Source organism: Coturnix japonica, chromosome 4, assembly GCF_001577835.2.
Source record: "Coturnix japonica isolate 7356 chromosome 4, Coturnix japonica 2.1, whole genome shotgun sequence".
NCBI lineage: Eukaryota > Metazoa > Chordata > Aves > Galliformes > Phasianidae > Coturnix > Coturnix japonica.
The window spans coordinates 12522144-12546300 of NC_029519.1; the positions used below are offsets into that span (position 1 = coordinate 12522144).

General features: G+C 40.9%; 1 protein-coding gene across 4 annotated transcripts in view; it reads left to right on the top strand.

Moving 5' to 3' along the window:
* DCX (doublecortin) overlaps positions 1 to 24157 on the top strand; it is a 78436-nt gene that overhangs the window by 29853 nt on the left and 24426 nt on the right. For all 4 annotated transcript variants that reach the window (XM_015860655.2, XM_015860657.2, XM_015860656.2 and 1 more), the window contains exon 4: positions 21791 to 21893. In XM_015860655.2, the coding sequence (XP_015716141.1) occupies positions 21791 to 21893 (103 nt within the window). The remainder of the gene's footprint in view (positions 1 to 21790; positions 21894 to 24157) is intronic.

Here is a 24157-nt window from a genome sequence, read left to right on the forward strand (position 1 = left end):
ACCACCTTGTGAAACAGCGTCGCTATTTCCTCTCTGCCAAATCCCACCCAGCATCTGAGGGTACTCCGGGCAGGTTGGGCATTTGTCTGCTTCATTGCAGGCAAGGGGGAAAATACATGTGCAGTGGAAAAATCTTTCCTGACTTCTATGACCTGAAGAGGTCAGAATAGATTTTAAGTAACCGCATTCGTGTCGCACTCTTATTTTTTTAACAGAGCTAATGCAGCCAGCTTGCCTAATACTGCCCATTCAGCATCTCCGTTGATATGTTAATCACATCCTCCTCAGCAGCCTGCTAGAACCAGCAGCAATGATGTAACCGAGCTCCCAGCAAATCCTTTGTTTAAGCGATTGCTTCTGCTCTGAGCCTCTTGGGCTGCGGCAAAAAGAGCTGCATCGAACAGGAAAGAAAGGAGCTTCGAAAAATAGCTCGCCCGTTTGCCTTGGAAGGGCAGTTTTCCTCTGAGGTGCTTTCCCAGTTATCTTGGTTCTTTGTTTATTAATTTGTGTACTGTTCACATACATCCGATGCTGTGTTAACCATCCTGTTGCTGAAAGTTTTACAGGACAAAGCCAAGGATAGAAGCTTTCTCCTCCACTATATTAGCGAGGCTTAGAAGAAGTAGCTTTAAAGAAATGACTCTGGCTCAGTAATTTGCTCGGTGTGTATGGAAATGTAGTAAACAGATTGTCCAGATCAGTGAGGTGGTACCAGTGTCTGGTACCAGTGTCTCCAAATCTCAGCAGAGAATCTGGTATGCAAAACTGGACTTTTCATTGTTTTTCTCAACAGGAGACAAAATAGTCTTCTGATTAAGAGATTTGGCTTTCTTTCATTCCTATGGAGGTAATTCATAGACTTTTGGTTACTAAGAATGCATCTGCTCCATGTTGCACTCTGCTTTTCTGCTCTGCAGAGACCATTAACAAGAACGTGTCTTCAGTACGGTAGCAAGTGATGAGGAAATCAGACTTGGTCTGAGAAGGGTGAAGTAGAAATCTGCTTCACATGATGAAAGGCAAAAGGGGGAATGGTTGACCAGAGAAGATAAATGTCCTGTCTTGAACTTCAGACCATGAATATGCTTGTACCAAAATACTTTGTATGCTGACCTCAGAGCATCAGGTGCTACAGATCAAGTGCCTGGCCCCAGTGAGATCACACTGTACACACAGCAAACCTGTGATTTGGCATAAAGATCCTGATGTTCTGTCTTCATCTGTGGTTTGTACTTACTTTTTATTGATGTAAGTTTTTGGGTGGAGCCTGTGGCTGTAGGCAGTGTGGTCTACAGAGAGACTGGATGTTGTGTGTTGCCCAGAGCTACATCAGAAGGGAACGTAGGGCTCATTTCTTTGATAGCATGACTGGAGGTGGCTTTAGTTCTTACAGGCTGTTCTCAGAGTGCTTCACTGGCTCATTTTAGTACAGCTGCCTGAGAGGTGATGAACAGCAGTGCCCATGTGCAGACATAGGATCTGGTAAGGAAGGACATGTGTTTACATACCCAGTGGGCAGGAAAGTCAGTCTCATAGAAGTAAAACATATCTCAGCACAGGTGAGCAAAGAGGAGCCTGAGGGGTATGCTGCCTCCCTCTTGTAAATCTAGATGCTTTTGAGACTTCTTCTATAATAGGTAGCTACGCTTAGAAACATATCCGATGTGGTTAAAAGGGTTTTAGAAAACTGCAATAAATGGCCAAATCCTGAAGCCAGTATTCTAACTTAGAAAAGTTTATCTTATTATTTTGCACAGGTTTTATCAGCAAGACTCGAGTTTGTTTGCTTTGTTGTAAGAGACATTTAATTTAATTTTTTCAACCTTTGTTTACTAGAGTTGATCCTGAGTCTGAAGAGACTTATGTGAGGTAGCTTGCCCTTGCTTTGCCAGAGGTTTACTCACAGAGGAGTAGTGAAAGTAAATGGTGCCTTTTTGCTTGGCAGCCACAGCTGTGCAACTCTAAGAATTATCACAGGATGAATCACAACAAATGTGATGGATCTTGGAAACTATTATGAAAAAACCTTTAGGAAGCAAACATCCAGTGCTGTATTCACCTAGTTCACTGCAGTCAGCCACTTTTCCTTCCTTCTTACCTCAGCATTTGTATAAGATTGGTAGGCTCAAGAGTAAGCTGAAACAGTATTTGGCCCTTGAACAGCAGTAATATATATATTACACTATATTATTCATAAAATAATATTAATCTGTATCAAACAATAAATATTTGCTTTGTGGGAAGATGCTACAATGATTCCTCTTGCTTTCTATCCATCCCTTTTTCCCAGGGAATAACAAAAGATAGGGATATGTAAGTATGCAGTCTACCAGAGCTTGAGACTTGACTTTTATTTTTATATTTACACAAGAAAGGAAAGGTGTGTAGGGAAGTTGTAAGTGATACACTAACTTAATGCAAATTACTTGATTACAGCAATGGAATAGAGAGAAAACAGTGGAAGATGAGTCAGGTGGTTTCCTTGTAGACTACAGGAGGAAGTTCAGTGCATCTGGAAGGCAGCAGTGCAGAGGGAAAGTCTTTGTAATGGAAGTGGCATATGGCAAAAGAAGAGTTGAGGCAAATTTGCATCAAAATAAGAGTGGTGTGGAGCTGAACTCAAATTTAGTATTCACGGGTGCCAAGTGGGTGAATCTACATTAAAAGTTAAGAATTGTTTTGATTACTGTGGTTATTCTGGGTTCCTTGTTCAGATTGTCCCAGCAGGCGGCATAAAAGATTAAACATTTCAATATAGGGATGGTGATAGAGAAAGACATTCTCTGCTGCAAGAAGTCTAGAACGGGCAGTTAACAAAATGTTGATGAAATGGGAAGTACTCCCTGTTCAATATAGGACACTCAAGTTTTCTAGTCCTCAAGAAATGGGTGCTTACTGCCATAAGTGGATTTATGCCTCAACAAAATAGAATTGCTTTGGATAAATGGACTTTTTAATTCAGGGAAAAAAAAATAGCACCTTCCAGAATAAATAATTAGTCAGGCACAAGAGGATTTCAGGCACCTCATGGTTGGTTAAGCTATTCAACAGAAAGTGAGTTGAAAATCAAGGGAAAGCAAGTACATTTGGAGAACAGCTGGTCTCCTTTGCAGATAGGAAGTGCTTACATGGATTCTCAGGTTGTCCAAGTGCTCTTCTCTCATTGATCTCCTTGCCTCGCACCCTCAGTCTATTTGCCTTGTTGAGGTCACACAGCAGGTAAAACAGCTAAGAGATGACTTCAGTATCCTCCACTCTCTGTTTGGTGATTCTTTCCCATATCTTTCTCTCTTTTCCTGCTAATTCAGAGTGGTTCCCTACAGTACACGGAAGGTTTATTTCCATTTTTCCTTGTCAATTAAGTTAAACTCCCAACTGCACTGTGTCAAACTCCTACAGTATGTGAATTCCATACATTTTCAAAATTGTCCTTCCTGGATAAAGCATATAAGCAAACTTCATTTATCATGTAAGGACTTTGGGGAGAGAACAATTAATCTCAGTTTATCCCTGGAGAGCTATGAGGTGGAAGCAAGTTTAAAGGGGTGAATAGCTGAAATAACTTAATTTTTTCACCGCTCTGAAATGAACAAAGCATTCCTTATGGAAAAGAGGCATGCATGGAAAATAATACAAGAGGAAAGAAGAGAAGAGCAAATGGGCTGGTGACCTCAAAGCTGGAGTTGTTATTTGCCCTACTGTGGTGAGGTAGGAGAGCCTCTTTTCTGCATCATCAGTCTGTCAAAGTTTGAGAGACCAGCAGAAAGAGAAGGAAATGGGCTAAAATGGAGAGACACTACTGCTTTTTCAGTACCCTTTGCAAACATAGCTGCTTCTTAACTATTACATGGCAGTCATGGAAGACATTTTTCAAGCGTTTTTTTATTGGTAAGGTTGACGGCCTTGACTGATTCTTAGGGCATCTGAATCAAGGGGAATAACCTGGCCTTCCTACCAGTGAGAGTGGTTGGATGTCTGCAGTTCATATGGCCCTGGCTGGTCTTCTGAGCCACTGTTTGCTCACCCATAATCAGTGGGGAGAGGATATCTGTATCTTGGCATCTTCATGGTGGGTCTCTGGAACTTTGTGTCTGTCTTCCTTAGCCGTGTACGGCCATAGCAGTGGATGGAAGGGAACAAGCTGGTCTTATCTTCAGTAAGATACTGAAATGCTTTATCTTAGTTAAACTCAGTCAGTTTAGTATTTGTGCTCTTCCAGCCAGAGAGCTGGAGCTCATCCAGACATGATCCTGGTTACTAGTAGGACTGTGGAAGGGCTCTCGAGCCTGTTCTCAGTGTGCACTTATGACTGTGGGATGGGCTTCATTCTTCACTTTGCCCATGAGGTTCAGAGTCTGTGATTCATGGTCCCAAGGGACTTTTGTGGCCATCTGCTTCTGCTAATCCATCCTTCTGTAACCTATGACTTTGACCTTTGTTGTCTTGTGTTCTGCTTAGGGAATGTCAGGAATTAGAAAAGAAAAAAATGTAAGAGTGTTGCTTGTGCAAACAGCAGCACCACTTGCAGCACCACTGCACAGGTTTGTGGGGTTTTTTCCCCCTTTTTTTTCTTTTTTTCCCCTTTTTCTCCTTTGGAATGCAAATTTGAGGTATTGGCTTGGAAGTGCAAAACTGCAGATAGTTCCTAAGAGGTGGTCTTCTACTTTAAGTGCTGAGGCACTGGCTGAGATCAGCTAGGTGTCCCAAGAGCTGCTTTGGTCTAACATTTGTGATAGCCTCGCACCAAGGGCCCTCACATTTACAGGCTGCTTTCCCATGTAGCCTAGTAATGCCTGGATCACTTGATGTTGAAGAAATGTCAATAGCTTTCTGTTTCTGTTCTGTCTGTTGTGTTTCCCTGGGCATGGTTGTGTAGTGACTGCAAAGATGGTAACTTTTCCCCTTATGTGGAGGCAGAGATACGTGAGCTAAGAAACCTGAGAAGACAGAGTGAAATTGAAAGCAGTTCATAGCCACAACAGGAGTCTGGGAGAATCACTCCCTCCTAGGGGCAGGAGGGAATTACACAAGTCACGAACATGCACTCAGGGCTATATGCAATCATGGGTTATTAGGCACCATTGCAAAAGCGAAATGCTAGAGGAGCTGGTACAAAAAGTGCAATAAAATATGTATTAACATGATGAAATATGTATTGGAACGAATGCTAAGTGGGATAAGTGTGACTCTTAAGTGAAACAAATCTGGCAGGCTCTAACTTCAACTTCGAAAGAAAACCCACTGCATGTTAGCCTTGTGCAGATGTTGGAGAGCTTCCACGCTGGAAAGGCTACACAAAGCAGTCTTTCTGTATGTTGACACTGTGCTTCAAAGGGAAATTTAGCAACCTTTGATTTCTTCTTCAAAAGGAAAGCAGACAGTGAGCTGTCTTGGTCTCCTGGGGAAGTGCTCATGCACACTCTAAGCCATAATGGCGAATGGCCTTGACATGAAATATGCTGCACATTGTGGTGGCCTTTACTATGGCAGTCTGTTCAGAAAGAAAGGAGAAATATTTTCTGTAACTCATTCCCATTCCCGCACATTGAGAGGAAACTGCAGAAAAAATAAGGCATGCCCAGAACCTGTCCTGCTCATAAGGGCTCGGTGCTGTGCTCTACTCTGACTTATACCATAGAATCATAGAATCATTAAGGTTGGAAAGACAGTCAAACCATCATCCTATGCCTGTGACCGCTCTAGCCCATGTCCTTCAGTGCCATATTTACTCTTTTTTAACACCTCCAAGGATGGTGACTCAGCCACCTCCCTGGGCAGCCTGTTCCAGTTCCTCACCACTCTTTCTGAAAATAAATTTTTCCTAATATTCAACCTGAACCTCCCCTGGTGTGGCTTAAGGATTTTGTCCCTTGTCCCATTGCTAACTAACTGGGAAGAGAGGCCAACCCCCAGACATCGTGGAACAGCACTTTAATGTTTTCCACTGACTGATGAGAGGGACAGATTTAAAACCTTTAGTTTCACCAAAGCCATTAGAGTTGCTTAGGACATAACTGAGGCAATATCTTTGGATCATTCAAGACACTGCAATTCTGTGTATGCAATGAAAGTCCAGTCCAGAGGCCCTTGTTATCAGCTCTTCATCTGGTCTATGGCACAACAGGCTTTAGTGATTCAGAAGATAGAGCTCTGAATCCACCTCTACCAAAAAGGTCTCTCGGAGAGTAAAATTATGAGGCTGCTGTTGTCGTGTTTCTCAGTAGCTGTTTACAATTCTGGTCATAATCCTATTGTAACTATTACTAATTAGTCATACTCATACTGCAAAGCATCAGGGATGATTTTCCAGACAGAATAATCACTAATGAATCTATAATCTGGCTTTGATCACTCATTCCTTTTGAGTGCTGGTAGGTGGAGTTTACATGCCAAGATTTTCTGAATAATGAAGATGCTGCCTCTAAGGATCCTTTGGAGTTAATGTTTTAAGCATGTGTTCAGTATGTATTCCGGGCTCCTGTAGTTGTCTTTCTCCTAATAGAACACTGAGAAGAAGACACTTTGACAAACTGAATTGGTCTGCAGGATTCTGCATGCACCTACTGAAATAAAAAGCAAGATTCTCTGCTTTTGGAGGAAGCTGAAGCAAAGAGGTAGAAGTACTTGCAAGTCAGACAGGCTGTTGCCTCAGACACTCACACAAATGGCTTGAGAGTGACTGACAGAGATTTGATCCCTCATCATTCTGCATGTCAGTTTACTGCTCCGAAACATTTTACAGTGTCAGCATCTGACATGAATTATTCAGCAAAAGATTATGGTCAGCTTTGACAAAGCAAAGTATAAATCTCATATCTGGTAAGGCATGAAGGTCAGAATACTGTCTGTAAAACAGCTAAAGGCAGTGTAAATTGTAATTAAAAGCATTTAATTTAAGTTAATCATCATTAGGAACATCATTATGTCCACATACAAATTGCTTTAGTGTGATTGTCACAGCTGTAAGTAACTAGTTATTTAGTTATTAACCAGCTTTTTGTCAGGGACAAACTGTCCAAGAGATTATCAACTGTTGCAGAGCAAAAGCAGAGAGTGTCTATTTGTGTATCTGTAACATGTGCATGGATTAATTAGATGGAACTTGCTGTCCTTGACCCCATATAGCCTATAGAGAGGCACCAGCTCAGACATACCCCATGGCTCCAAGTAATTCCTTATGCAGAGATGAGTGGATACTGTCTTGAAGTTCAGTAGCTCACGACAATTTGGTTGTAGAGAACCAGAACCAAATGTTTGCCCCACAAAATGGATCAGAGTTGAATTTCCAAGGGACGGGAATATTTTAGTCCCAAATGGCACCCGTTTCAGCCTTATACCTGTCGTATAATGTGAGCATATATGGGAAAAGTCTAGGTTTCATACAGTTTTCATTTTCTAATCAGGTTACCTATGAAATTTGTGCGTGGACTTTGTTGTGATGCCCATAGGAAAACTGCATGTTGCAGAAGCCTGGAGCTATACCCTGTCAGCAGTTCTCTGGTGGAGACAGGATGATGTCTTCCAATGGTCAAGTGGTGTCAACCAATAAATTACTGTAATTCTTTCCTTCAGATCTCTTGATTGCTGTGGGGATTTTGGGTCTGATCCAATGAATATTGAAGTCAGTGGGGAATTTTCCCATTGACCTCTGTGTGATCAGAATCATACCTGCTGCAGAGGAGTGAAGAATGTGGTACATGTTGGATGCTGCTGAGAGCAACCTGACCTGAATCTAAAGAGTCTGAGAGCAGCTACTGTAAGACTTAGTTTAAAAAAGGAATGATTTACTCCACTACCTCAGGACACAAAATAGCACAAACACATTATAGGAAATAAATACTTGGGAGATGAGTAAAAAATAGTCTTAAGGGGGCATGAATATTTGAAACGGATGTCCAGTACTACTGTTTAAAAGTAGAAACTTCTAGTTGTTAGAATGCTCTTCCCAAATAATCTGTACTGTTTCTTCTAATTAGCATAGCAGAGATTTGCACTGAATCCATTGCTAATCATATAAACTCATGATTTTGATAAAGTAAGTTGCTCAGGGCATTGCTAATTTTATTGTCATGCTTCCATTTGGTGTCATTCATTAACCCTCAAATGGCAAGTTGGTCTGAATACGTAAAATAGAAAGTTATACTCATCTTCATGGTGGCCATAGCTGTGAATGGAAAATAACAATAAAATGAACATATATGCAATGTAAATACAATACCTCTTCATGTGAGTTTGTATGCTACCTGCTGGAAAAGGGCCAGGTTCTCATCAGCATATGCAAAATTAGATCTGGTGCAAAGGAAGTTTGTAGTGAATGACATTATACTTAATAATGCTTATAGCAGTATACAATACTGTACCCCAGGAACCACAGTATGTAATTATACTGCTCCTGGCAGCTCATTGTCTTATTCATTTAAAAGCACATTTCACGTTGTTTAAACTGTGCGCAGTTATTGCAGCAGCTATCAAGCACTGATAGCATGATACCTGGGACTCAGACCTGCTGATCTCATGGAGCCTACTATTATCAAAGGTAAGTTCAAAGAACAAATTCTGACACTACAATGGATGAGACATCCATCATCACTATTACAGGAGATGCAAAAGACTGGATAAGCACTGCTAGGGTTTCTACAGACACTTCTAAGGCAGAATCAATATATATTACTAGGGCAAGGTGGAAAGGCTTGCAGTGTTGATGCCTTGTTTTTCATTTGATATAGATAAGCAAGATACCTTAGAGAGGATTGCAGGAATAATGACTTGGTCCATAAGATTTAACTTCTCCCTTTTCCATTTACATTCTGAAAAGAATAAAAGTCTGTTCAGGAAAATATCGGAACCTTCATTTACCAACAGCTGGCCTAAATTTTACATCTGAAAGCTAGAATAACACCAAAACCCACTTCTTTCTTAGAAGTCAATGACATTTTGTGAAAAAAAATGCTTTGTTGTTTGATCATTTGGTAGTCCTTAAATAATTGTACATTGATAAAGTCTGGGTCTGCTTCCAACAAAAGAAGTTTGTGACATCTTAGTGAGCTGGCACCACATTCTTTATAGAAGTGTATCTTCTGGCCTGAGCAGTATTTCTTCAGAGATGCCAATGGAAATATAGGAGAGCTCAGAGAAGGGGTCTTGTTATAATTACCTCTCCATTTATTTCTGCTCTCGTGAGTCTGAGAGGCTGTGTGTCTGCAGCTCATTTTGAAACCGACTGGAATTACAGACATTTGATGTTTCTTAAAAAAGCCCAGCCCATGCTGTCTGAACGGGATGTGTTAGAGTGCTGGAGCAAATGGAAAGCACACCACTCTGAGTATAGAGATCTCCTCAGGAGAGGCTGATATTGCTGGATTACCTGTCAGAAATGATCTGAGATGAAAGGAGAAGGGAGCAAAGGGAAGCTATAAAGCATGTGAGGTGAGGAAAAAGGAAAATAAAATGCAAAGTTCTGGAGGTGCTGTCAGTACATTTAATCAAGGAATAAAGTCAGATGGATGCCTTGTATAATTCTTCTGACTTTGGTAGATTTTAACCAAGAGGCTTTTCTGGCAGTACAGATTTGGCCCTTTGCATCTCGAGGTTTTTTGCATTGTCTATATGTGAGTTTATTTATGAGCAGCATGTCCACCATAAACATGCAGCAAACCTTCCTTCTTTCTTGGCATCTGCAGTAATCAAAAACAAAACAAGCAAATGACAAACCTATCTGCATCTTTTAACTGATATAAGGTATCATCAGCTCTACAGAAGATAATGTCCTTTTGTTTAGTTAGTAGTTGCAAAGTTACTGATCCGCAGTGTGGCAATGAGGATTAAGAACTGGTGCTTTGACCCAGGGCTCTTGGGGCACACATGACATCAGCGTCTGACTTAACATCTGTAAGAAACAAGAAATGCTTTATTTTTCAGAGAGATGGGGCAAAGGTCTTGCCAGGAGGAAATATTTGCAACATCTGTCCCTGGAAGTATGAAGGCAAGGTGCTCTCTGGACTGTCTCACACCACAGTGCTGCGGAGAAGAAATAGCCCCATACAGTCCCTATTAGAGGCAGTGGCAGCAGGGAGAAGCCCTGAGTGTGTGGATACTGGGCCCATGTTCTTTCCTCAGCAGGAAAGATCAATTTGTTGTGGAAATTACACAGTCAGACTAGAGGGGTGGGGAAGAGATAGAGAGTGGATGATATGTGAAGAGCTGATGAGTTCATGCAGCAAAGGAGAAGAGAGGAAGAAGTCCAGATGTGTTTCTGCAGTTCAGATGAGAAGAGTAGTACCCAGTTATCCCAGAGGCAGTGCACAAAGGGAATGTAAATGTGCATAACCATCTGCAACCAGCTGATGTGTGAGCTCATACAGTCACCCAGCACCTGCAGAAGAGGAACTTGCTATTTCTTACAGATTGTGAAGGAAACAGATGTAGTTTTGCTCCTAAGTCTCTGGCCATCTCCAGCTTCTCTTGTCATGTGTCCCTTGGGGGAATCTTCCAGCAATTAGTTTCTAATTGCTTCAGTAGCTTACAGCTCATTCTATGAGAAATACCTTCTGAATGTAATGGCTTTTGCATGTTTCAGAGCAGAAATTAATTGCATAATACTTTTAACCCCCCTCCTCTTCCTGCTCCCCTTTCCTCCATCACATAACACTTTATATTTTGAAAAGAAAGACAGAACATTACAAAGGAAGGTGTTTTATCACTCAGTGTCCTGACACTGTCGAATGCTAAGGAACAGCTTGATGTGCAATATCTTTACTATACTGATGCAATTTGAACATCACTGCCAAAATTAGTGTGGATCCTTTAATACCTCTCTCAGGTGCTGTTCAGCTGGGGCAAGACGGCTTTAACCTTCTGCCTTTAGGAATCCCCTTGGTAAATTAACGGCATCTTGGGATCATCTCCAAATGAAATTTGCCTGCTACACAGCAGCCAGGAGACGTGATAGGATTATAAAGCAGGACTGTTTTTTCACTGCAGAAATGCTTGAACTCACTCCAGACAATTATGCAGACTGCCATTTTACACACCATCTATTTCAGTGTTCCTGCATCAATTATTCCTTTAACGTTACTGCATGCTAAGCTGGAACTTGCCACAGGTCTATAGAATTGTAAGGGATGGGGCATATTTCAAATAAAAGAAAAATAAGCACTTTCATTTGAGAGGCTTTGGGACACTCATTTCAGCAGCCTTTCTGTATGTTCTTTGCAAAGTACTTTTTATCTTTCAGCCTGCTTAACATTTTTAATTTCTACCCTAATATGGTTTAATTCAGGACATAATACTGAATTTTCCATGACTCTCTTAGCTGTCAGCTGAATTGAAAAGACCTGTTTAATTAGAAAAAAATAATAGCTTTATCCAAAGATTAACAGAAATTAGAGTGAAAACAAAATTGTTCTGATAGAGGGGGCATATGCATTTGCATTAAATTCAGGAAATCTCCCAAAATGCAAAGAACATGTTTAGAATTATAATTAAGGAAGAAATTCTAACTCCCTGAAAGAACAGCCTGATGGCAATTGTTAATTTCCATTAGCTTGAATGTAGCGTGTTACAATTTCGCTTTTAAAGGGCGGCACTTTTAATTCCCATTAATCTCTAAAATGAGCAGTGTAATAAAGATCCTTGCAAGCACTGGATTTTAACAAGTCAAAATGTCTTAAGGAACTTTAAAAAAAAAATTTAACTACTGAGTAAAACTTCAGTGTTTGTAAGTGTGGTGAAACGCAAAGCCAGTTTTTGCTAGATACAGAACCAGCTGCATCTTCTGATCCCCTTCAAGAATTGGGCTGACTTGGATCCATAGCCTGCAAACAGAGCTGCAGCTGCAGGACAGGACGGTTCATTTATTATCAGGTTTTGGAGGTTTGTATTAGGAAGGGTGGCTTGAAGGTCCAATACTTCTTACTCGTGTCTTCTTTTTGTTAACGTAGTCGACAGTGAAAATATTAGCTCTTTTATATCTCCTCTGGGGAAAAGGTATTTAGGATTTTGCAAATGCTGAACAAAACAGAGAAGGGCCTGTACAAAATATGAGCTCGGTGACATATACAAAAATTAGTTAATAGACAGAGTATTTTTAGATACAATGGAAACAGCAGACATGCTTTTGAAAGACTGTAGTTGGAGACCTAGAGCAAGCAGCTTGGAGGAGAGGCTGATACACAAGTGTGTGCACGAGGTAAATTGACAGAATAGTCTCGTATGTTCAGAAAAGATTTTTAATTGTGACTGAGTTAAAGTTCATCTTCCCCTGGAAAAAAAACAAAAAACGGTGGTAACACATTTCCATAGTCCTAATCAACGTATGCTTTCTACTCGACATGCCAGGGAGGACAAGGTTATCTGCAGTGAAGTGTGTTAGTGTGCTTCTGCCACTGTGCTGGGGAAAGGGCAGCCAGCTTGATACCTGTTACCTTCAAAGTCAGTGGTGGTGCCTGACTTGAACTGAAGTGTCCTCAAGCTCTCCTGACACACCAGTAATAATGGCAAGTCTGATGCTGATTTTACTTTAGTGCTTATTTTGGAAGGAGGTTACTGATGTCAGCAGGACACATGACAGTGTTGAATAGCTGCAGTTCTCAGAGAGACTGCCTCAGTGAGAAGAGCACATCCACTTGTTGCATGGAAACCAAATCTGTTTGTATTAAATATGATTCCCCTTGTCACTCTGAGTGATTGTCAAAGAAGAATTTCCTATCTTATGTCATCTTAAACCACATCACAGAGGGGCTGTAGGAACAAATCCTGCTATTTTGTACACCTGTGTAATCCTTCATTTTGCCAGAACTTTATTCTGCCTGAAGGCACTGTGCAGAGATGCCATCCCTGCTTCCATGGCTATAAAGTAGGCAATAGTTAGGCAGAATGGGGTTGCAAGAGCAATGGACATATCCCCAGAAACTGGAAATGCATGAATAAATCAGTTCTGTCCCCTTGTGAAAGTTCATCTGCAGTCACTATAGCTGCAATGATGGACTGAAGTCCATCACTATATCCAGGTGAGTAAAACTTGACAAAGTAATCTTTCTTTTGTATTTGGCCAGTGTACTATACTTTGAAATGTTCGAGCTGAGAATTAAGTTCTTGATGCTTGTAACCATGAAATAATTAACTGGTGGAAGTAATTTTATGTAGTGCTTGCTGGAAAGAGAAAGGAGAAAGAGCAAGGACATTTATATGACATTGAGGGGCAGCAAAGACACCCTTCCTGGGGCAACCATCTGGCAGGTAAGGAAAGCTGAGATGCCATCCTGGTCTTTTAAGGAGTCAGTGTGCACTGCATGTGCATGTGGGAACAGCTTTAACAGCAAAAATGGTTGTGCTTCCTCTGTGCCCCAGCAGCTTCCCACCTGAGTCTGCAGGCAGAGAGGTAGATGTAGGTAGGCATGGAGATAAGGGAGTGTATGGAGAAAAGAGCTCCTTGGGGAAGAGCTCAGCTGCAAGACGAATTAAAATCTTGGCTTTTGATCTCCAGCCCCTCAGAGCTTGTTTACAAGTGATAAGTGCTTAGTGAAGCTTTTCACTCCGTTGGGCCTGTTGATTGGTTAAGGGTAGTATTATTTCTGTGCTCTCTGTAGATGGTGCAGTTGCTTGTGGGCATGCATCCAACCCATTCAGTCCTGGTACATGGGTTTATGTTGTTGGGGTTTGTGTGTCTTTTGTTTTTTAATCAGGGTGAGGATCTATTTGCCAATATCTCTCTACCACAATCAGTACCATTGTTATGGTTAAAGGAAATCTTGCACAAAGCTGAACAACAGCCTTTCTCTTTCATGAAGATATGCACAATAGGATCAGCAACAGCTATAGGTTTTTAGGAGCTTGTTGCTGCAAATCTCATTAGCTGGAAATTTCAGCCCATTGTTTTTTCAGCCTGACCTTGACTCGGCTGACAGACTCTGTGCCCCTTCTCTCAAGGATGCCATTTTGAGCAGCATTGCTTCATTTTCACCATATAGTCAGGCTACTTCCAAAATCTCTGATGCTCTTTTCTAAGTCCAGAAGTATAGTTTCCTCTCAAAAGTGATGAGAGGGAGTGTTTAGCAATAATGATCTCAGAATTCTCTGGATTATTAAGTGCTCTCTGCGTGGGGGCAACCTCCCTTAGAAATCTTTATCTTCATCTGCTAACAAGGATGTCTGATTTTATGGTTCTCTGGGTGGAGAAAGAGTAATTTTTTAATATATTGATGTTGATGGGTGAGTTGCTCAAGCCCCTGCACTGCACAGCACATTTGTCCTTCATATAATACCATTATGAATGCAAGAGAAAGCCTTTCTTCTAGGTAAAAAGAATCAACAGCCTGAATTTCTGTCTCATAGTCTGCTCCATATGTATAGAGAATGAGGATAATAAACTAACCTTTCTACAGGGGCTAATTGGATTTCACATGGTTTGGAAGCACCACTGATTCACCAGATATATTAAATTCAGTTTTAATATTCCTACTGGGTAGCTTGTCTGCCTATTGTCCTTCCCGTCTCTACTTTTTATTCTGTTCTATTTTGAACTGCCCTATTCCCAATACCTAAATAAATAGGTACTTCGAGCTGCAGTCCTTTTGAGAGCAGCAATTCTTCTTGCTTGAAGCATTGCAAGTTGCTTGTATATACATGCATGAATATTTCTTATTCCATTTGAATAAGCATCACAAAATGAATTCAAATAATGCATATAGAAGTTGGTGTCCCTACTCTGCTTCAGTCACAATATAATAAAATATTCTGATTGGCCGTAAAGCTCTTAAAATCAACATTCTGTACCATGCAGCCTAATGGAGAATATCTGCATTTTTTATCGATAAAAAAATGATAAGTAGGAAAAATGATGGAAAGTGGTGTAAAAATTCCCTCATGCATCAAAGAAAGCATCCGTCTGGCTGTTTTGTGCAGAATTTTCTCTACTGAAGGTGAAAAAGGAAAAAAAAACACTTGTACAAAAGAGTGAAGCTGATAGTTTTATTGAAACAAATGTAGGTTTGAATGTGAGCCGTGGGTCTCCATGCATACAAGAGAAAGCTGAGGTCTCTGATTTCCATCATTTTAAAGGATGGAACTCTCACTGCAGGCTTTTACAGAGTGAGCAAAATGTAGACGGTAGAGATGATTTTTCCTCCCCCTCACAATGTGTGCTGCATTGTGAAGGGCCAGCATGACCCTGCTTGTCACAAGCTTCTACAACGATGTCTGGCACAGAGCAGAGATGGAGGAGCAGATGACAAAGTCCCCTTCCCTTACTGCAGGGTATCTCAGAGAGGGTCCCCCAAGGCACTATAACTGCACTTGCATCCCTGGTTTGGGCTGGCATGCTGGAGTGCTCCCAATCCATTTGTGGATACCAACATCCACGCTTTTTCTACTCATCTTTCTATTGCTTACTCATTGTAAGCAGCATTTTTTTTTCTAAAAACAGATAAGTAATTTTCTTTCTGTGAATGCAAATGTGGAATCTATTGAGTGGGCGTGTGAATGCTTTAAAGAAGTAATTGAATCCAAGCATCCCTTATTTTAAATGCAGGAAACCAGAATCTAATAAAATGTAAATCAATTCAGTACCTACTTTGGGCTTGCATTCTTCAGACTGTAACAAAAAAAAATCCTCCACAATGCAACAACAAAAAACCCAACGGTATAAAGAACAGTGCATTCCAGCATTAACATCTTTATTTTCCATTATGTCTGTTTAACCATTAAGTCTGAAATCTATTTCTTTTTTTCGGGAAATGTGGTGAAAAGCTTGCCAGAGAATAGAAAGCAATTCATTTAAAATCCATTCAGCATGTCCATTCATTCCTGATATTCACTCTGACACATGACCTTGCTGAGTCTTCTTGTGGACAAGCCTGTGTATGTTTGGTTGCTGTACCATGCTTTTTTGATTGCAAGTGCACAACTGATTAATTATACAGTAGGGCTGCCTTTATTATTTAGGGCTGTGGTTATTCAGACATGAAATAAACATACCACTGCCAATTTGACTTTGAGTGCAGGTGTTGGAGTATAAGTAAGTCCATTGGATTTCCTATTTGAGTTTAAACTGAGCTAAAGCACAGTTTACTTATGTTCTCAGCTTAGTAAACTCCCGGGGCCTGTTCAGTTGCTTGTCCTACTTCATCCCCACCCAGCACTTGATTGTTGAAAGGACATTTGCAAGCACCTGAAGTGCATTGTCTTCAGCTGACAGACGGTCAGGTGTATTCAATTTTATAGCAGTTACAAAAGTACCTTTGAAAATGTATGCCTTAGAAAATGCATTTCTTCCCTTTATTCTGCTCTTAATAGGCTTTATGTGTGCATAGCATGCAAATCAGTTTCTACAGCCTTTCTGGCCTTAAAAGAAACTGCTTCTGAAGACAATTTTCCCACACTCAACTCTGGAGGCATCTAAGCTCAACCAGTATGATGATTTTAAGAAATGAAATAGACATCTATTTTCTTTGAGCACAACTATAAGATCTGCTGAAAATTAAGGAACAGTTTGAACATGGCTATCATTTTCTGTTCTGCCATCTAAATTCCTAACAAGAAAGTTATTACAGAGGGAAGAATTTAAAAAATAATAATAATAATTATGACTAAGGGAGAAAGGAACAGAAGAAATCTTGCCCTGGCTCTCGTACCATAAGACTTATACAGAAGCAAGCAGCTGGTTAAAGATGGAAGTCCTGAGATGGGGTATGTTCAGCCCCCAAGTCAGAGCTGTGATTATGTCATTCCAAATAACCTTTGCCAGATCTCTGCTAGCCATTTAAACAGAGGTCTTCAGTCATTCCACAACATAAGGAAGAGATGGAAAATCTGAGGGCAGGAGTACGTACATAAATCACTGTTCTGAATAATCACCAGCTACAGAATCTGACCATTTATCTTTCAGCCTGACCTGGCTCTGTCAAGCTAAAAATAGGAACCTCTAATAAAGGCATTTCTCAGAAAGATGAAAGAGACAGTTCAGTTAACCCTCCTTGTGATGTATCACTCTTCGGAGACACCCTCTGTGTTCTTGGCAAATGGTGATGGCCAGTCCAGGCTACTGGAGATCTCCTGCATAAGTGGCAGAGCTCAGTCCAGCAGTGGCAGTGCCCACAGTGCTGCTGGAGCCTGTTACTGCAGTGACAGCCTTTGCTCTGCCAGTACTAGAGTGACAGTGAGGAAACACATTAGCCATGCATACTCTGCAAGCTGTCATTCTGCAGGTTATGAAAGGGAACAAAAAGTGCTTGTTAAGCATAACACCCTTATAAAGCTCAGGAGGTTCTGCACCGGTAGGTGACATAGACTAAGCCTTCAGTCTTTTGATCTGTAATTCTTTTCAGTTATTTCGTTTATTACCGAATTAGAATTTTGAAATACTCCTGCTGCCTCATGGAGGATGGTAGGGAGAGCTGGTTATTCACAGTTGCACGCCTATATCCTGCATATTGACTGCTCCCTTTCCAGGCGAACTAAGACTATCTACACCAAAACCGTTTCAGCCAACCATAAGCTCACAGCGAGCTCCATTTTGTGGAATGGTTTGTTCTACAGCTGCTGTGTTAAAATGAACTGGAAGGCTCAGCATCACTGCAAAGGTCGTATCTTTCCTTTCCACAATTAAAATGGCTGCAGCAGACACTAATGAAGAGTCACTGCGGAAATCGCCTCCTGGAAATCCTAATGACATTGTTCTCTCAGGGAAGGTTTTTCTAATATACACAGAGAAGGATTTCATTTAATGAGGAAACAAACCCAAGGAACTGCGAATGGTCTGGTGCTCCCTAAAACTTCTTGATCTCTACCGACTTCTGCTCCTTCCCTAAAGTGTACTGTAAAGTTTAAAAAAACATCAAAACCTGACACAAAGAAAAATGTTACCAGCAAATCTATTAGAAAGAATGACTTTGTGAGACATAAATTTGCACTTCATCTACTGGAGCATGAAGATTTAACTTCCTTTATTGGCATTGCTTAAGCTGCAGGAAATGGAGAGAAAACACTTCATGCAATGTGATCCTTTCTATGTCAATATTATCGTTTCAGTCTTGAATTTCAAATTAAATATTATCTTTCTTTAAACAAAGGCTTGTAAACCAATGTTATTTATTCTCTCTACTGTAATTATATACACAGGTTTAATTTTCCACTATAGATCAAATTAATAACAAAATTTGCAGATTCAAGAAGACAACATCTTACTAATTTTGCAATGCCAGTGCCATTGCAAATCGTGCAGGATAAGAACCATCCACACAGTGGCCATTGTCAGGTAGCAGCACAGGTGTATGCACTAGCAGACTGCTATCATTTTTTCTGCCCTGTGCTTCAATGAAATGATAGCTAACAGCAAAAGGAAGCATTTAAAACAATGATATTCAGGTTACCCATTGGGGTAATTTTTTTTCCAGGGTTTTCATGGTGTTCCAGACTAATTATTGGATATAATTAGAGCAGTTGATTAGGGTAAGCTAAAGCAGAACATGTACTTTTAAAATAGTCTACAGTGCCTGGGGAGAGGCTTGTAGAATTCCTTTTTTTTTTTCTTCCTGAGAAAATGTGAGAAAAAAGGCTTTCAAAGAGTAAAGATCAGACGATTCTTAAGGTTATTCTGGAGTCATGAAAACCCCCTGAGCCAGTTAATGCAAGGTAAAGGTTCAGTACTGCTGGGCAAGGACACCCCTGGTGTGTTCCATACTGGCTGATGAGGTTTCCAAGCAGCTGTCCCAGCAGAGCAGCTCACAGTCCCTCTTCCTGGCTCCATGCCCTGCAGGGATGTGTATATCTGGGGCTGCTCTCCTGGTGTTTTCCTTCTTCTGCCCACATTTAGGCAGGCTGGCTTGGGAGCAGTAAGACCTTGCAGTAAGACCAAGCACTTAAGTTGCATGTTTTCACAAAGCAAGTCTACTCTAGCAACTTTATATAGACAGCGATGCATACGGGGTGTGCTCCAGAGACATACAGTAATATCAAGGATTTAAGTTTAATAAACAACCGGTAAATAGCAAATACTATGTACAGTGAACAGAAGCAAAGTGCCTAACTTAGAACTACATGAAGTGACGTTGTTTTCTGAATTTTCAATGTTTTGCATTGTTTGATGAGAAAGAGGTTGGATTTTGTCTTTCTTTCCTTACAACAGGAAACAAAAGGGAATGAATAAAACAAATACAAAAGTTATTGTTTCCTCAGTATCAGGAACAAAACAAATGAGTTATGCAATTTAACTATCAGCCTCCAGTGCTTAGCCTGCCAGTTGTTCACAAGTATAAAACATACATATTAACCTACTAGCTGAAGAGGCAAGAATTCAAGAAGGTGAATTGCAAGTATCTCTGCTTGACATGTCATCATATTTGTCTTAGTGCATCTGTCACACTTAAGACACTTGATCTGAGGGCCTCCTTGGCTGCCTGAATTTTCTTTTTGCTTGCGGTAATGGGGAGTTCAAGGACAAAGAATACCCTTTGACTTGTGACCTGGAGAGGGTGAAAGCCCCTCTGGGTTCTTTCTGATTTCATCTAAAAGGCTGTGGATTTTTTGAACCCTTATGTTGTGATTTAGCTTTGCACAGCAGTTTCCATACAGAAGAGTGAGCTAAGCAAACCGCGAGTGTCTGTGGCATACGTATAGTACTTAGAATTCAGATGGGAGTGCGGGTATTGAGCCAAACCCAATTATTTGCAAATGAATCAGTGGCATGCACCCTCAGGGAGGACTGTAATACCAAGTGCTCGTTTGAAATGTCATCATTCTGTGGGGGAGTTCTCAATACGTGATGTGTTAACTATTTTCATCCTAATTTCAGGCAAATAGAGATTGCAGTTCGCTGAGTTTGTAAAGAAAATTCTGCCTTTGATCAATGCCACTGCAGATTTCATCTTGCTCCATTTTGAAAGTTGTGCACATATGAAAAGGAGGCTTTTCACTAATGTTTGGCATTGTAAACAGAGCTGGCACTCTTAGTCAGTGCTTTAATTATGCATTATATTAACCAGTGTGAAATACTGAGCCCTCTTAGGATAGCCAAAAGCCTTCTTTATATTTTATTTATTAGAGCTTGAAATTAACTTTTCACAGTCCAGCTCCAATAGATCCATAGATACGGAAATTCAGCTGTCTACAGTAAGTTTCTCCACTGCTGTCTCCAGGGCTCTCTCCAGTTGTTTGGGATGTATATGACCTCTGTGAAGGCCCCAGTGGCCAGACATGGCAAAACACTGGACCTCAACCATCTGAGACCTCTATTATAGATGTTGGTGCCAGTACTGCAGGCACTTGCAGTGGTCTTGTGAAAAGGCTGCATTTTTGTTTTGTTTTGTTTACTTATTTCTAGCAGGTGCAGGTCTGTGCTTCTGGGCTCACCCAGGTGCACAGCTGTGCTGTCAGTGGGCTGATGCTGGAGATGCCCCATGCTCATGTACTAGCACATTTTTCTCCTCCTGACACTGTACTTAATCAGTAGGTGGCTGGGAGACCAGGACCTTGGGCTAAACTCCATGCAGTCAGTTGTGTACACACAATTTGATGTCCCTTGAGCCTACAGAGGCTGTTTCTCTATTGAACACCTGCATCTTGAACACAGAAGTTTTGATGTTGGATTTTCCAAAGTGTTTTATCCCTCTTAGAAACAAGTGTTACTTTGCATCTCATGAAAGTTTTCAGAGCATTCTGTGAAGATGGAAAAGCATCATCTTTTTTTGCCTCGAAAGAGCACCTGTCAGCTTGCCAGGAGTCTGATTAATTTTCTGCAATATACTGGTTACAAATCTGGGTGTTTAAGGTTCTCCCTGAAGAGCAATGATGTGCACATTCTCCACATGTCCTTGCGCTGAGATGACTGGAATTAACTTTAGGTACTGGAGACAGCACAATAGCATGATCATGAGTTAATGTGTAATTACCACTGGTTCCAGTGGAATTACCCTCAGCACAGTTATCCTGCTGCTGTTGTGTAATTGCATTCATTATTTCACTGGTAACTGTGCAAATTGCCATGACTGTGACTGTGTAAATATCAGAATATGTTGTTATTCACAGTGTAGCACCTAGAGAAATGAATGTTGAATGGCCACCAGCAGTGCTGTCCTTGTTGATACAAACAGTGCCCAGCTGCGTTCCCACTTTTTCAGGCCCAATTGCTGCACAAGTGCTGGAGGGACATGGGAAAGGAGGGAGGGGGGGTGGGATGAAGGTTTCCTGTCCAGCTCTGCAGGTCCAAAAAGATTTGTAGAATCATGGAATGGCCTGGGTTGAAAAGGACCTCAAAGACCATCTAGTTTCACCCCCCCCCCCCCGCCATGGGCAGTGTTGCCAACCACTAGACCAGGATTACCTGCTAATGGTCTTGGAGACACCTTCTGTGGGAACATGCTGTGCCCAGCCACTCTTCTTAGCAGTCCTTGAGTTTCTAGACTCTGTTGGTACTGGAATGTTCATCAGCGTGGGCAATGGTGACAGCCGTGCTTACTAACCCAGCGTGGGGGCACCCTGCTTATTATTTCTGAATCAGTTCAGGAATGCCTGTGTCATTCATTAGGATGGATATAGGATATGTTAATAGGCTGTCGGCTCCTGAAGGATTGGAAATTCCATACTTCATTGGACTTTGCAGGGTGGATGCATTTTTTTCTCTTTTTCTTCTTCTTTCTTTTTAATTACACTGTTCTGCTTGACTTGTAGGAAGCAGGACCATGTAAGTGTGCGACTCAGGGGTAGCAGAGAGGCAATGCCTTCCTGCTTAAATTTACACTGAGCCATGTCAGAACGTTGCCAATTAAAACTAAAATGAATGACTTTGCTCTCTCTATAGGTGACCTGTCTCCACGATTTCTTTGGGGATGATGATGTGTTTATCGCCTGTGGCCCTGAGAAATTCCGCTATGCACAGGATGACTTTTCTCTGGATGAAAGCGGTAATGTTGAACACACTCTGTTCTTCAATCTGTTCTTATTTAAGAACTAAGCAGTAGAAGACTAATCTCTATTTTTCTACTGTATATTCTGCTGTATATCAGTAGGCAAAGCAACCTCTAAACTGCATTTTTATGACTCCTTAGCAAGGCTAAATTTATTTGATGCTGATACTTGTGACCTGTGTACTCCAGATGAACCCGTTTGGTGGTCTAGGGTGTTTCAAAGATTCCAGGGGTCAGCTGAAACTTTGCAGACAGAGAATAAAGCCTGCATCAGGCTGGTGAAGCAATCTGTAATGTGAGCTTCATATTTTATTTTAACAGTCTGCAGTTGAGTCAGCTCCACAGGGAGCTCCACATATAAAACAAATTGCATGTAATCCTAGCAGAACAACTTCATGGGAAGCTCAGCTCTCTGCCTACACTCCTGGTTTCTACTACATTTTTCAGCTTAGATTTCTCTAACAAAAATAAGTCAAGCTTGCTGTTGGGCAGGTACTGAGCATCTACAGCTCCCCATTGTATTTTCATGAGAGTAAGGGTACCCTGCACTTCCCAAGAAACAGATGAGGAGCTATTAGCCAGCAGCGTTTTCCCATTATCCACCCATCATTCTTCCTTGTTATGAATCAGATGCTGCAAAGAGAACCTGAGGTCTTTCGGATGAATGTCACTTATTAAAATCTCTTCTGTCATGGATACTTTCTCTTGCCTATTGGGATGACATGTACTTGAATTGCTGGCTATTATGTTCATTCTGGCAGGACATCAGGAAACAAAAAGAGAAATACCATGAGAGGATTATGTCATCTTTTTCTTTCTGACTGCCCACCACAGCTTCTGCCCTATAATCCCTGTTGCTAAGCACCTTCCAGATGTTGCTGCTCTGTCGCATTCATACTGGCTGGTTTCAGCATCAGCACACTGAAATGTCACACCCCACAATGCTAAGAGGTCTGCTTATACTGACGTCAGCACAATCAGATGTCCACATTTATTACCTCGTTGCAAAGCATACAAATGCTCAGTAATTGCCTTTGGTGTGCTGACACTTGCTGATGGCTGAGCTGGAGAAATTCATCAGAGTCAGCATTTCTATGCTGGTAAATGCAGAGCTGAGCTTCTCTGTGAGGAATTATCCTTTGGGGAGAAAAAAAATAATTGAATAAGCTCTTGAAAAAAAGCAACAAAATATTTTCACTTTTTTGATTTTATATTTTAAGGATCAATTCAGATGACTAAATACTGATGTAACTCACTGTTTTAAAGTCCCTTGGTTTCTGAGAAAGCCGTATCTGGTGCACTGACATTGCTGATCCAAACGTTACACTGTTTCTGATAAACAGCTACATGCAAAAGCCTTGATAAATATTACTTCTGTAGTGCCTGAAGATGATTGTCCCCCATGTTTTCATTAGGCTGATTAACACCAGGAGCAGTTATTTGCACACTCTTTCAGGTGGCTATCAGAGTGCCTCATCAAACATTTTTATTTAGAACCAAGGAGATAAAAAAATTGGGTATATTTCTTTTCTGAAGCTCTACAAGACCTTCTGTGGCATCATCTATGAGAAGCCAAGTACCTTAAGAAAACAAAACAAAACAATTTACATCCCTAATTTACAGTTTCCAGAATCTATGTAGTAGGAGAGAGAATAAACTTAATGTGGGTTTAATTATTACCATGCGACATCCCTGGAGCACAGGGAATCATCCCATCTGGAAGAAGAGACCGACTCTTGACTGTCTGAGAGTAAGGAAAGCCTGGGGAAAAGATTTAGGGCAATTACATTTTCATATATATTCTGATATATAAATAAAATAACACTAAAATACATTTAGGTCAGACAACTTGTTTTCAATTGACCAATTATGTATCCATCTACCGTATTCTGCTTCAGTTAATTCCCATTAAGAAAGCCAGTCAAGGGAATTCTCAGTGCAGCCCATGCATGCTGAGCTGAGCTTTTCTATAAAAACTTGCCTGTACAGGAAACATCTAATTCACGTCTTTAAAAAGGACCTGTTTTTCATGTGAGGACAATTGGTTATAGGAGATGAGACCAGTTAGAATTGGACAGAGAGGGAATTTCTTTTTTATTGCCAACTTCTTATCTGAGATGTTAACTTTGGGAAGGCAAAGTGCTTTTTCTATCCATTCTTAATGTAAATAAACCCTGGTTTTGAAGACCTGATATGCCTGAACTCCTGGAACACATACAGATTTGTTAGCATTTCAGTTCCCTTCTGCACAGCACTGTAGA